Consider the following 15,190-nt stretch of genomic DNA (forward strand, 5'->3'; position numbering starts at 1 on the left):
TTAATTCAGCAAATATTTTTTGAGAGCCTATTTTTTTTTTGAGCCAGATAGTGTTCTAAGATTCAGATCTATCAATCAGAGCTTTTTGAAGTTTGCATCATATCTCTAGCATAGATGGGGAGACATAAAAAAAAAACCTGTAGATATAATAAGTATGTAAATATCAAAGTATATTAAGAGAACGAAATTGTATGGAAAAAGAAAAACGTAGAAATAGGGGGAAAACATGTCAGATTAGAGTGGGGGGAAAGTAAAACATGACAACTTTAAGTGAGGTGATCAGGTTGGGCCTCATTAAACAGATGAAACAAGAAAAATTATTCTTTTCACATCATGTTATCAGTTTTTTAAAATATTAAATTATACATTTATTTTTTCAAAAAAAATTTAGAAGCTATTGTCTGTCTAAAAATATAATCAATTCTTAACATTAAGCAAGAACATTTTTTTCTTTTCTGTTTTTTTGTGGCACAGGGAATTGAACCCAGGGGCACTTAATTACCTAGCCACATCCCCAGTCACCTTTTTAATATTTTATTTAGAGTTAGTGCCTCACTGAGTTACTTAGGGCCTCATTCAGTTGCTGAGGCTGGCTTTGAACTCTCCTTCGTCCTTGCCTCAGCCTCTGGAACTCCTGGAATTACAGGTGTGTACCACTGCGCCCGACAGAACATTTTCAACTTAGTCTTTTAAAATAGACTAGTAATTTGGAATAACCATAATAAAATATGCGTATATTTCATTTCATGAAAATCTTGCTTTGAAATTCCAGTAGTTATCTTATAAAGAGATAGTGTGCCCCTTGGAGCATTAGGACTTTTACATTTAGGTTTTCTCTATAAATATTTGTGTCAAATGGTTTTATTCAACAGACTTATTGATAACTATTAACTCTAATGTCTTTGTAATTAACCCTATTAATACTCTGTAGTGTTTTTGTTTTCCATTACTGGGATTGAATCCAGGGGCACTCAACCACTGAGCCACATCCTCACCCCCTTTTTTGTATTTTATTTAGAGACAGGATCTGGCTGAATTGCTTAGGGCCCCACTAAGTTGGTGAGGCTGGCTCTGAACTTGTGATCCTCCTGCCTCAGCCTCCCTAGTTGCTGAGATTATAGGCGTGTACCACCACATCCAGCCCTATTAATACTCTTTAACAACCCATAATATTGTTTTTCAATGTGTAGACAAAGACTAAACTTTTCTTTCTTCTAGTCCTTAATTCTCTCTCCTTGAATGACCCTTTCATCTAGATTTTCTATGAAATTAAAGGTATCTTTTCAAATATTCTTGTAAGAAAGCTATCATCACATTGTTAGACTTTGCATTTGCTTCCTATCAAGTGTTAACCTTTTTTCTTAGATTTGTATGGATTCATACTTCAAGTTTGGCTATTTCAGGATAATTAACAGCAATTAGAATATATTTAAAAGTCAACCTTTGCTTCATTCATATCAATTTTTGTTCTAATTCTGGGTTATTTATTTTATTAGAAAATAAAGACCACGTTACTAAATATACTTAAATAATGCAGAAAAGGTCTCATCACATCACATTTCTAGGTAAGTACTCTATGTACTCAATAAGTATCAAGATGAAAATAAAATCCAAATGATGAAGTCTACTTATTTTCTGTGAAGAGATTTTTTTTTTTTTTAATGTTCAGCAAGTACAAAAATAAAGCTCAGCTGGGTGTAGCAGCACACGCCTGTTATCCCAGCAGCTGGGGGGCTGAGGCATGAGGATTGGAAGTTCAAAGCCAGCCTCAGCAAAAGGTGCTTAAGCAACTCAGGGAGGTCCTGTCTCTAAACGAAATGCAAAATAGGGCTGGGGATGTGGCTCAGTAGCCCAGTGCCCCTGAGTTCAATCCCCAGTACAAATAAGTAAGTAAGTAAATAAATAAAGCTGTGTTGAATTAAGATATAATTATGATAATATGCTTTCAATTATGCATAACAGACCAATAAAAGGCTGCCCTTTGAAAATGTGCTTTATCTGGGAAATGACTATTGTTTGCCTTAGACAGTGGTGGCCTACCATTGTGTGTAATATCAATTGATATTGACTGGCAGAAAAAATTTTCTGAGATGCTCCAGGTCAATTGATATTGACTGGCAGAAAAAATTTTCTGAGATGCTCCAGGTCCCGCACATGCTAGGCGAGCGCTCTACTGCTGAGCCACAATCCCAGCCCCAGATGAATATTTATTAACCATAGGCTATATGCATCAATAGAACCTTAGAACTTCCTTTATGATCAACCAGTTGAGCACACTTGCACCAACTACCAAACATGGAAAACCAAAAGATGTATGGAATTAGCTGCATTCTCTTAGCATTTGCAGCATTATCCTAAACAAAACTGATGCTTTTAGGGGCTGGGGTTGAGGCTTAGTGGTAGAGTGCTTGCCGAGAATGTGCAAGGCACTGGGTTTGATTCTCAGCACCACATATAAATAGATGAATAAAGATCCATCAAAATCTAAAAAAAAAAAAAAAAATTTTTTTTTAAACTGATGCTTCTAAACAGTTACATCATTTAGGAAATGCAAATTAAGGGTAACATAGTTAAAATATGTTCCAGGCGACATTGATAAAGTTTAAAAAGAGACACAGATAGCCTATGGCTGTGCCTATTTTCAGATGGAAAACCTGTGCTTAAGGTATTGAACAAATTATTCAAGAACTGATTGTGTTCCTAAATATCCTCTAAATCAGCAAAGACATGGGGTGCTAATTGGCTGGCTAAGTGACAATCACACCAGCAAGGCTGCGGAGGCAGTGTCAGCTCTATTAAGTTGAGAAGCCTATAAACAGCTGAGCCCTGCTCAGTACACTTGTCCCTGGCAGAACTTCTCCCTTGGACAGTGTGAGACCTGCTCAGTTCAGGATAAAAATGTTAATTTCACCTACAATAAATCAGGTTATTTTCTGACAAATTGACCGCAGACAGGGTTACCATTATAAAAAATGAATCCTCCCAGCACAGTGATGCACACCTGTGATCCCAGCTACAAGGGAAGTAAAGGCAGGAAGATCACAAGTTCAAGGTCAGTCTGGGAAACTTAGCAAGGACTTTTCTCAGAATAAAAAAGAAAAGAAAAGAAAGAAAGAGAAAAGAAATAACTTAATCTTTATATAGGGCTTGGATAATCCTTGCCTAATATGCACAAGACCCTGGGTTCAATCCCTAGGACTGCAAAAAAATAAAAATAAGATTTTTAGGCAAAAAATTTCTCCTGAATGCTTAGTCCCTGGGTCCTATCCCCATTCCAAAAAAAAAAAAAAAAAAAATCACCTAAATTTCTGTTAGGTGAATTATTACTCAAAGAAGAAAGAAGAATTGCTGTTAATGTTCATGAATATTCTTCCTTTTGGTCTCTTTTGTTCAGTAAATTTCATTGAATAATTTAACTATAAAGAAGCTACTGTACATGATGCAACAGAGAATATAAATATGAATTAAACAGACTGGGCCATCAAGGAGCTTAAAATCTAGAAAGGAAAATCAGACAAAAGTATCTATGCTATAATGTACAGTAAAAGATGATACATTTCATGAACACAGTTTTTTGTTTTTTTACTGGGAATTGAACCCAGGTGGCTTAATCACTGATCCACATCCCCAGCCTTTTAAAAAATATTTTATTTACAGACAGGGTCTTGCTGAGTTGCTAAGTGCCTTGCTAAGTTGCCGAGGCTGGCTTTGAACTCTCGATCCTCCTGCCTCAGCTTCTCAAGCCTCTGAATGATGAATGCAGTTTTTTATTAGGACTTTGAAGATCCAAAAATTAGGAAACTGTTTTCTTTCTTTCTTTAATTTTTAGTTGTTGATGGATCTTTATTTCATTTATCTATATGCAGTGCTGAGAATCGAACCCAGTGCCTCATACATGCTAGCCAAGAACTCTGCTACTGAGCCACAACCACAGCCCAGGAAACTGTTTTCTCATGAAACATTGAGTATTATTAGCATGAAAATGTTTACACCCTACTTTAAAATATTTTTAATTGCCATTATTCTCATTAAAATGTGTATCAGATGTCTATTTATGTCTTTGAAAAAAACAATTCTATTGGAGGTACTGCATATACATCACTGATTTCAGATTTATATTGCCTCTTTCACAGAAAATTTCATGGTATGATGAATATAGTTCTTTTAAATTCTAATTATGCAGAGCTATGTGGGCTACTACAGGTGCCTATAGATGCATAAGCCTTGTCATGAAGCCATGGTGTCATTGAAGAAGGTTGTAAATTTGCAAGTAGAGATAGACACTATAGTCTGATCGCCTCAGCTTGTCACCTCCTGTTGACATTATTATGGCATGTACAAAGGTATAACATAGCAGAACGTGAATTATATTTTTTGAAAATGCCTTAATTCATTTTCAAATTCAAATGAGCCTTTTAAAATTTCTTTTGTGTATCAAGATCCAGGTCAGTATAATTTCTCTGTAAAGGACCAGATAGTAAATATTTTCAGATTTGCTTGTCATCTGGTCTCTGTCACAGCTACTCAACTCTGTTGCTGTAGCAGCCATAAACTGGCTGAGTTCAATAAAAGTTTTGTTTACAGACACAAGTTTGTATTTTATATAATTTCATATGTCATAAAATATACTTCTGACTTTCTTTCAGGATCTGGGGTATAGCTCAGAGATGGAGAATAGGCTTAGTTAGCAAAAATGAGGCTCTGGGTTCAATACCCAACATCAAAAGAGGAAAAAAAAGTATATTTTAAAAATTTATTATTTAGAAAATTAAAAGTCATGCTTAGTTTATAAGCTCTACAAAAATAAAAAATGGTGGGCTTGAGTTGGCCCACAGATCATAACTTGACCGGCTATCTAAATCATCTCATTAAAAAGCAAGAAGGAACATGTATACATTCTAAAAGGAACCTTACTAAGCAGTAATAAGACATTAAGTACTAGGCTTTGTAATTTCAAGATTTTAAGTCCTTTTCTTAAAATTTAAATGAACTAATTTTTAACAGTATGGTCATTGTCCTACTCTGCCATCTTTAGAGTCTCCCCCCTAATCACAAGTTGGCTATAGTAGCTCAGGACCTACATTCATATCCCTCCCAACCAAAACCCCCACACAAAACAAAACAAACACATCAAAGATATTTTCTAGTACCAAGAGTCACTGAAGAACCATGAAAACATTTCATCATGGTTTCCAGTCCTGTTCCTCCTTAGTGCCTCTTCCAATTATGGCATCTTACAGCTAATGGAATAGAGTGTGGCTTGAGAATTCAGAGAATCAAAAAGTGCAGTCCCTGGAATGAACAAACTTACCTTTATGTTCTGGACCTGTTCATTCACAGGTTAGTTTTTTAGCACAGAAATAGCCCACTGAAAGAAAGCATGTGCTGGTGGAGGTCTTAGTAAATCAATATGTACTGCTAATTAAATAACCAGAGTACTCAATAACATGCAGAAAGCTTAAATATTCAGTGACTTAGCTTTGTGTTTCCTGGTCAAGAAAGAGAGGAGTGGGAACGCAGGATTGCATCCCATCTCTCTGTGCCCTAATTATCCTGGCTACTTGGCATTGGTGTGGTAGTTCAGCAGTGTTTATACAGGAGATACTTAACAAAACAGACTATCATAACATTACCGCAATAAAAACTAAACTAAAAAATATGATGTAGGTAGCATCAAGGTCTGAGATATAGTCTACAAAGGTAAAGAAAGTTTCCTAAAATCCTCTGTTCATGTATAATCTAAGTAAATTTCCCCAGCGTTTCATTTATTCACTTATTCATGGAGGTATGAATCCTCTGAGATGAAACTATCCAAGATTGGGACTTGGGTGTAGCTCTGTGGTGAAGTGCTTGCCTAGCATGCACAAGGCCTTGTGCAAAAAAAAAAAAAAAGGAAAAAAAAAATCCAGGATTGCCGGGCACGGTGGCGCACACCTGTAATCCCAGCAACTCAGGAGACTGAGACAGGAGGATCATGAGTTCAAAGCCAGCCTCAGCAAAAAGCAAGGCACTAAACAATTCAGTGAGACCCTGTCTCTAAATAAAATACAAAATCGGGCTGGGTGTGTGGCTCAGTGGTAGAATGCCACTGAGTTCAATCCCTAGTACCCCCCCCACCAAAAAAATCCAGGAGTAAGCACTATTTTTGGTGTGATTCCCTTAAAAATAAGGGATATGGACATTCTGACATGATTGTTAATATGCAAACCTGTCATCTCTTCTTGCTTAAAACTCTTAAAAATTATTCCCTTGTTACTATGACTTCCACAGTCCTTAATGATCTAACCCTAGTTTCTCTCCAGCTTCACTTCTCTTTTTCTATCTGCTTGCCTATCCTGTCTTCCTTCCACTAGGGTGACTCTATACCCCCATCCCCCCTAGACCAGGCTGACTCCTTATCCTTTGGGTTTCCCTTTAATGTTGACTTCCTTTAGGAATGGTCTATTGATAGAACAAGTTCAGGTTGGGTGCCTCTCTCCTAATCTCATGAGCTATAAGCACCATGATGCCAGGGACTACACATTTTACAAAGCAAGTGCTTCCATTCCAGTTTCCAAATGAATAAAAGATATTGTCTGATTATTTCCTTTTTAGGAGGTACAAGGCCAAACTTGTACTAGGGCAGTTTCAGTAGCACATCAAATTTGTGTAAAACTTCTAAGAGGTGTGTGTGTATGTGTGTGTGTGTGTGTGTATTCAAATATAGACAGAAATAAAATTAACATGTTAGAAATTACTTAATCATATATAAAGTATATACTATACACACACATAAAGTTTTATTGAAATCTTAATTTGTACCACCTCAAAGCATCATTACTGCTAGCCAGGCTCCATGGAAGCAAATACCTGTAATCTCAGCTATTCAACAGACTGAGGAAGGAGGATCCCAAGTTCAAGGCCAACATGGACAATTTAATAAGAACCTGTCTCAGAATAAAAAGGGCTGGGGTTATAGCTCAATGATAGAAGACCGTGGAGTTCAATCCCCAGTACCACACACACATACACAAATTATACTGTTTACTAATTATTATATTATTCTGTTATATATTTGTATCATCTTCTTCAATTAGGTCCTTATGAAATTAACTTATGTCAACCTCCTAATGCTACTACACAAAGTCAGCATGACTCATACCCTTTAGTGACCTTTATTACTTTAATGACATTTATATAAACTCCTACCTTGTGACAGCATCAAAGTTAATAACTAATAAGTTTATAACTCATTTTACTGAGGAAATAACACAATTTATTATCCAAGTGAGAGAAATTTTATCATTCTTTTTGTGGTGTAGGGGATAGAACTAGTGCATTTTGTGTATTAAGCAAGTGATCTACTACTGAGGTACACCCCCAACTCTGGAGTAAGATTAAAATAAGAGCAAATCTGCTGCAAAAGTTAGATTTTTCTTAATTAAATCATTCATAATTTTTCTCTTGAAAAGTTTAAGTGCACTCTCCTTGTTTGCCCAAGATAGACAGTTTGGTCAGCATTGGGCATTGTCCCAGCCACAGAAACATGAAGTTTAAGTACTCTTCTATGGTATTCAGCACTGTATTCTGGGGCCCAATACATTTCTTGTTCAATATGTGTTGATGAATAAACAGCAAACTTCTTATTAGCTGTATTAACAAATAAAATATTAATACTATATATCCAAGCTGATATTCAATATTTTGGCACAGTAGGCAACTCTGCATTTAAATAGAAAGAGAAATAATGACTAGGTGTAACACAGTGATAAAGGGACAATAACTCCTAAAGGAGCAAAAAGTTCCTTTAACAAGATCTAAAATAGATACATTAAAGAATTAGGGGAATAGGGGCTGGGGACATAGCTCTGTGGTAGAGTGCTTGCTCTGCATGCAGAGTCCCTGGGTTCAATCTCTGGTACCACACAAAACAAGAGAGGAGTAGTTTCTTCTTTTAAGGGTTAGTTTGTATGTTTTCTGAGTAGCAGCCCAGGAGACTGAGAGAGTTCAATTGAATTCCACAAAGGTTTCTTGAGGAGTGTTGGGATATGAGCTACATTTCAGGGAGCTGGTTGAAAGATCATGCCACATGGGGTGACCTCCAAGATGGAGGGAATGACTGGGGAAATCCGCTTGAGCTGGGGATCTTCCCCTTCTCTCTCTGTGGTTTGGAAACAAGGCCTCTTGGTTATCAGAAACAGCAGTGATTTATTTGTTTGTTTATTATTTTTAGAAACTGGTTAGATGGACTCCACTTTTGGGCTCAAGCGATCCTCCTGCCTCAACCTCCCCAGTAGCTGGTACTACAGGCTCGCGCCACTGCACCCGTTAAAAATTCGTTTTCTTTGTCTATAGTTTGTGTTAAAAATTGACAGTTTTAAAAGAATTCTAAAGTGCACTACTAAAGAAGTCCTGAAAATGATCATGATGACGAGGGTCTACTTTTCTGGAAACCTATGCATTGTTAGCTCCACCTCTTCTCTTCCTTTCTCCCTTCTGGGGCCCACTGCGCGTGGCAGATTGTGATGCAGACGCTCAGGGATTCTGGGTTCTTAATGCTCGGTGATCCACGGTAGGCTCCACACTTTGGTTTCCTTGTCTGAAATACTCAAAATGAGTATCAAGAGCTCTGCACAACATCTTGAAAAACGTATGAGACCCTCAGCGTGGGTTTGTGAGAATGGCAGGCACCCTGAACAGAGTTCAAGAGTGGCTGGACTTATTTTCTTCCCAACCTAGTGCGGTGTGCGCAGGTGAGCGCAGCGACCTTCCCAGCACGCCAGGTGTGCGGCATCAGGTGTGCGCCCGCGCGGCTCCGGGGGCCAATGGTCGAGTCCGCGGCGGGGCGGGGCGGCCACAACCAGCCGGCTCCCGGGCCGCGCCCTGGGCGCTGCGCTCAGCACAGTGCGTCCTTGGCTGCTTCCCCGGCCGGAGGAGGCGGCCGCCGCGGCGCAAACAGCCTGGACTCCCCGCCTCCGGGATAGTCTCCCTGGGGGACCTGCGGGCGATAGGCTCCCGAGAGAAGGGGGTGGAGGCAGCCTCGGCCGGGCAGCTGCGGTAGGAGCATCAGGTGATTGCGAGAGCCGTAGAGAGCGAGGCGGTGAGGCTGCCGCAGAAGCAGTCAGAGCCAAACTCCCCGCGAGGCCCGGAGCGTCCCAGGAAGAGACCGCCAGGCACTTGCTGAGCGGATCCCTCGGGAACCGCTCCGAACCTGGCCATGCAGGCGACGCCCCCTGGAGTCCGATCGTCCGCGAGAAGCCGCCAGAGTGGGCTCCTGCAGCTGGAACCGGGTAGGAAAGAGGGCGGAGCCGCCAACGAGCCCCTCACCATGAGCGTGGACGGCGGCTACAACTTCAGGCGGGTGGCGATCCGAAGAAAGTCCAACTTCTCCTACCTGCCGCCCGGGACCCCCCGGCCCTGGACTAGGCCTCCGTCGCACTTGGGACCGGCTCAGATGGGCATCTTCAGGCGCCACGCATCCGCCAATGCCACAGGTAAGCGCCTGTGCGCCGGGGGAAGGGAAGGGTTGGAAGGGCACGCGTTTGCAGGTGAGGGGCGCGCCCAGTGCCCTGCAGGTGTACCCTTTCCTCCAGCTGCAAAAGGAAACCTCTAGTACTAGACCACTGCTCGCGGCCACACACCCCTTTACTTATTTTGTCCCTTCCCCCGAAAGACCTTGGGCAGAAATCCACCTAGCTCTGAGGTTGCTCTGTCGGTCACTTCTCAAAGAATTCCGGAAGTAAAGGTGTAACTCTTTCTAAAGAAAGTTTTGTTAGGTATCAGCAAATCTTGTTTTCTGATCCTGAAGTCCATAAGTCTAATCTTTTCGCTAATTTCCTGCTCTTGGCAGACCTACTACTGTGAATGCGGAGGCTGATGTTCATCCTGGTCCAGCAGCCTCGCTGTTGGGTGTGACCCGGGCTGCCTATCCTTAGTGCCCTGGTTTTCGCTTTTCAGAGGACGCTTAACTTCCACCCTGAAGGGAAAGCGGCAAGTCTGTTATTAAGGAAACATGCCTAATACCAGGAAACGGAATTTTGCTGTTTTCATGTTGATAAATTTAGGGCTCAGCAATGCAGCCTTTTGATTTTGAAATTCGTATCAATTCCTGGAGAAATTCTCAGGATAATCTATTTAAGGCCACATTACCTCCTCTGTTTTGTAAATGCGTTCAATTCTCCCCAGGGAAGCTTGAAACTAGAACACATTAAGAATTCCCCCACCCCATTTGCAAAACTTAAAATTTCTTATCACCAGTTTATGTGATAACCAGAGAAGTATGGAATGTAGACCAGCTTGTGAAACAAAACCCTTATTCAACCAGCAAAAATACAAATAAATTACTTTCACACATTTTCTGATATTAAATAAAATTATTTTGTTGATTTGCATATGATTTCATATTGGAGATTTAAAATGTTCCCTTTTAGTTCTTGTCCTGAAATTGTGATCAGTATACAGCAGAAAAAGATGATGAGTGATGAATTCAAAATGTATAAAACCACATTAGGTAACAACAAAGATGGTGATGTAAGAAAATATATAAACAAGTTGAATTACAGTGATTTCAGTCTCCATTTAGTTCCTGCAAAAATAGGAAACTGGTGAGGTAATTTCTGAGTTCTCTTCCAGTTTCAGGTGTGATTCACTCTAAAAAATGAGTGGAAGAGTGTTTTCTTTCTTATCAAGTGAAAATGCTTTGCTTTTTAAAGGTACTTATTTATATATTTTTCAAGTTATTTAACCCACACAATTTGTTAATCAGTTCTTTTTAATTTGAGGATAATTGGTTCCCAGTTGTTAACATTTTACTAAGACCACCTGACTTAATTTTGAACTGAAGAGGCCAACAAAATCTTGTTATAACTAAGGGTGAATGGTGTTGTTGCAGTCTGTACAACATTGTTTAGGCAGCTGTGCTTATAAAAGATTCCTTTTTTATTTATTTATTATTTATTTATTTTTACAGTATTGGGGAATGAACCCAAGGGTCTCCTGAATGCTAGGCAAGTGCTCTGCCACTGAGTCACATCCCCTCCAACCCCTGGCGATTTTTTTTTTTTTTTTAATTCAAAGGGAATCCAGAGTACTTTTAAAAGAAATAGAGAACCTAGCCATAACCTTTCAAGATTTGTTACATTGACTCAATATTGTTCACTCCCTGAAAGTAAAATCTTGGAATTATTTTCAGTCTTGAGAAATAATGATTGTCTCTTAATAGGTACAACTGTTCCCCTTCCTATAATATAATTCGTAGCATCTGTAGAAGGATATAGTATCTATTGACCTATCAATCTTTATTTTATACATATATATATATATATATATATATATATATATATATATTTTTTTTTTTTTAATGTGGTGCTGAGGATAGAACCCAGTGCCTCACACACATGGCAAGCACTCTACCACTGAGCCACAACCCCAGATCAGGATATATAGTACCTTAATGTCATAATCTAGTGACATTCAAATTGATTATATTTTTGTTCCAGTTGATCCAGTACAGGCATACACTGGAGATATTATTCATCTCACTAAGGAGACAAGCATGGCTGGTCAAGCTTATAGATCCACATCTCCATCTAGTAAGGATCTCTCTCCCTGAGACCCCACCTTACTAACTATAACATTCATAATAGCTACTATTTATTGAGTGTATTTTCTATATTAAGAACTGTGTGGTACATACAAACATACACATATATACATTTTACAAACCACTGGGTGACCACACCCTGTTCAATTTGGGAAGGGTAAAAACATTTCGGAAAGTGCTTCCCTTTTTAAATCAAGTCTGCTTCCCTATTAAATCTCATTGGACCATCCATCATTATATAAGTACATCCTCCCATCAAAAAATAAATAAAAAATTCTGAGAAATGCCAGGTCATTCTTTAGCATCCAGAAAAATATTTGTGTGTGAAAAATACAATTTAGATACTTTAAAGTGAACATTACTCAGTTGAAACGTTACTTTCCCTCTTAAAGAAGGAACAAAAACTGAGAGGTCAAGAACTTGGCAGAGAATTTAGTTCAACAGTGCTGTATTCTCTGGTTATGAAACCCACTATTTTTAGAGTTATCTGGTTTTTGGCCAAAAATAATGAAAATAAAGTCTACTAACATTATCCTTTGTATATGCCTGAAATTGAAGCTCCTCATCTGAGTGAAGCAGAGAGGTGACATGGGCTTTGGGTGATACAGCACCCAAATACTAGTCCCTTTTCCATCACTTACTGGGAATTGAACCAAGTCTCTCAATTTCTGAGTTTCTTCACCTAGACAATGGAGGGAACAATACTCGTTTAGGATACCACAGGAGGATTGAGAATAATCTCAATAGGTAGATGTCTGGCACAAAATAAACTCCCTAGATAATGTCATAAAAAGGAGTTATTTAGCAGAGTGCAGTGGTGCGCACCTGTAATCCCAGTGACTCTGAAGGTTGAGGTAGGAGGATTGCAAGTTCAGAGCCTCCTTCAGCAACAGAGAGGCACCAAGCAACTCAGTGAGACCCTGTCTCTAAATAAAATACAAAAATAGGGTGGGGGATATGGCTCAGTGGTCGAGTGCCCCTGAGTTTAATCCCCAGTACCAAAAAAAAAAAAAAACAAACAAAAAAAAAAACCAGAGTCATTTATCATCTCTGTGTTGCTAAAAATCTGGCACTGGGACCAATATGTGGGAGACATTCTGTGATACTTGTCAAGTTAATGAATTAATGTTCTCCTCATATTGTCACCAGACAGGTTTTGAAGAGTTCCCTCCAAAGGGACAGTGGGACTTCAACATATCTGGGCCAGGTTGGATGGGTTCTTGACTTAACTGCTGAAAAGAATTTCAAGACGTGTGAAAAGTAAGGCACGAGCAAAGTTTCATTAAAGGACAGCAAAGGCAGTTACACACCCCAAAGGCAGGGTGCAGACACTCAGAGAAGTGAAGCTCTCAGGGTTGGGAAGAAAAGTGCAGATTCTCAGGTAAGCTTTTGTGAAAAAAATCAAACCCATGTCAATCATTTGATATTTGGGGTTTAGAATATTTCTTCTTGGTTAAGCAGCTAGCTATAAATCAAAGACCATTGTATAGGTCTTTGTGAATCTAGTGACATTCAAATTGATTATGTTTTTGTTCCAGTTGATCTAGTACAAGCATACACTGGAGATTTTATTCATCTCACTAAGGAGACAAGCATGGCTGGTCAAGCTTATAGATCCACATCTCCATCTAGTAAGGATCTCTTTCTCCCTAAGACCCCACCTATCTAACTATAACATTCATAATAGCTACTATTTATTGAATGTATTTTCTATATTAAGAACTGTGTGGTACACACAAATATACACTATATCCATTTTACAATCCTGGTAAGTAGTATTATGACCACTTTATAACTGAATTAATTGAGGTACAGAGAGTTACTACTTGGAATCATTAACTGGTAATTGGTTTGCCAGGATTCACACCTGTGTGTCTGGTCTCCCAGGCAGCTCTTCCCAGCAAATTGTGAGAAGGGCTTTGAGAGTAAAGAAGGTCCTGGACTCCAGTGGTTGTTAGAGTTGGAAAGGGGAATGTTGTGACTGTATATTAAAGTATATTGTAGCCCTGTATATTGAAGCTTAAAGATTCAGAAGTGTTTTTGGTTATCCTCTCTCAAAATAGTCTTTTTCATTGTGAAAATTTATACATTGAAAAAATACACAAGGTGGGATTTAAAATTTATTAAATATGCTAATATAAATTAATGGGTGACTCTAATCCATTTATAATGATGATATGCTTGGATTTCTTTCGTCCAGCTTTTTCTAGGCCTTCTCCTTTTTTCTTTTCCATAGTTGAATATCTAAAGCCCTTGGAGGAGAGTCTTATCTATTCAGTGTTGCTTCTGCTGACTCTAATACAAGGCTGTTTATTTCTTTCATTACTCCTTAATTTTATGGGGATGTTTTCTATAAGAAGACATTTATTTGTTCCTGCTCGGTCCTGGACAGCTTTAATATATTCTCCAGACATTTCCCTAATTTCAAGGTAGTATAAATTTCAACTCAGGCTTGCTCTGGGGAAATTGTTGCTATCATTATTTTTCTGCCTAAGCTTAGTATAGGTCTATAAATTTTCTCATCAGTTTGCTTTTGTAGAAGGTGGATTTTCCCCAGGCCACCCTTTTCGGAAGTGGAGCTTCCTTCCCTGGATTTTAGGATTCCTGGAAATGACATTACTCCCAGGGTAGCATGGTTTGATGAGTTATAGATTTAAGTTTATAGTTTTTTTTTTCTTGTCCTTCAGCGTTGTCTTTATTTTCTTATGGGCTCTGTAATATTTAAAATGCATTTAAAACTGTATGTGTTGTAATCCATTCAGCATTGGGGTGTTTTGTGGTGAGGGAATTTGCATGTTATGGACTTCACAGGTTTGTATGCAAGTACAGTTCCTTTTCTAGTTCTTTGTTTTTGGTGGGGTGGCGGGAGTACCAGAGATTGAACTCGGGGACATTCAACCACTGAACTGGACATTTGACCACTGAACCACATCCTCAGCCCTATTTTGTATTTTATTTAGAGACAGGTTTTCACTGAGTTGCTTAGCACCTCACTTTTACTGAGGCTGGCTTTGAACTCATGATCCTACTGCTTCAGCCTCCCCAGCCACTAGGATTACAGGCGGTCACCCCCGCATCCGACTCCTTTTCTACTTCTCACCATGGCTGGAATATTCAAATTTTCAATACATACTCCAATGTCCTGAGCACTTTTAGTGAACTAATTTCACCATTGTTGGAAGAAAAGGGTTGGATATTTTGGAGTCAGAGCAATGAGAATAAGTCCTGTTTATTGAATTGTGGGTCTGAATCAGGACTTTATGTGCTACTTCCAATTCTTCTTAGGCCAGCCCTGCAGCATAGGTGGCATTACTACCATTTTAAAGAAGAAAAAACAATTTCAAGAAGTCTTAATTTGATGCCCTACAGCTAGTAAGTTTCAGCGACAGGACCTGAACTCATCTCTGGCTTCAGTGCCTGTTTGTAACACCAGTTCTTAAGGTTTCCCAGGGCTTCAAATGGCCAAGCTGAAAGAAAGCACTAACAATTGGTGATATGTGTTCACGTATGTTGGGGCTCTTCTTTGTAACATTAAGAGGTGTGTATTTTTATTTTTATTATTTTTTTATTCAAAACATTACAAAGCTTTTGACATATCATATTTCATAC

General features: G+C 38.9%; 1 protein-coding gene across 4 annotated transcripts in view; it reads left to right on the plus strand.

Moving 5' to 3' along the window:
* The first annotated feature begins 8,752 nt into the window (after nucleotides 1–8,752).
* FGD4 (FYVE, RhoGEF and PH domain containing 4) overlaps nucleotides 8,753–15,190 on the plus strand; it is a 202,755-nt gene continuing 196,317 nt past the window's right edge. For 3 of the 4 annotated variants that reach the window (XR_014024143.1, XM_081310697.1, XM_081310703.1), the window contains exon 1: nucleotides 8,754–9,473. Coding sequence is in view for 2 of the 4 variants with exons in the window: in XM_081310697.1 (XP_081166823.1) it covers nucleotides 9,197–9,473 (277 nt within the window). In the remaining 2 variants the exon portion in view is untranslated. Of the gene's footprint in view, nucleotides 9,474–15,190 lie in introns of all 4 variants that reach the window. The other variant, XR_014024142.1, reaches the window with a different exon arrangement.

Source organism: Spermophilus citellus, assembly GCF_964194105.1.
Source record: "Spermophilus citellus genome assembly, chromosome: 10".
NCBI classification, from domain to species: Eukaryota; Metazoa; Chordata; class Mammalia; order Rodentia; family Sciuridae; genus Spermophilus; species Spermophilus citellus.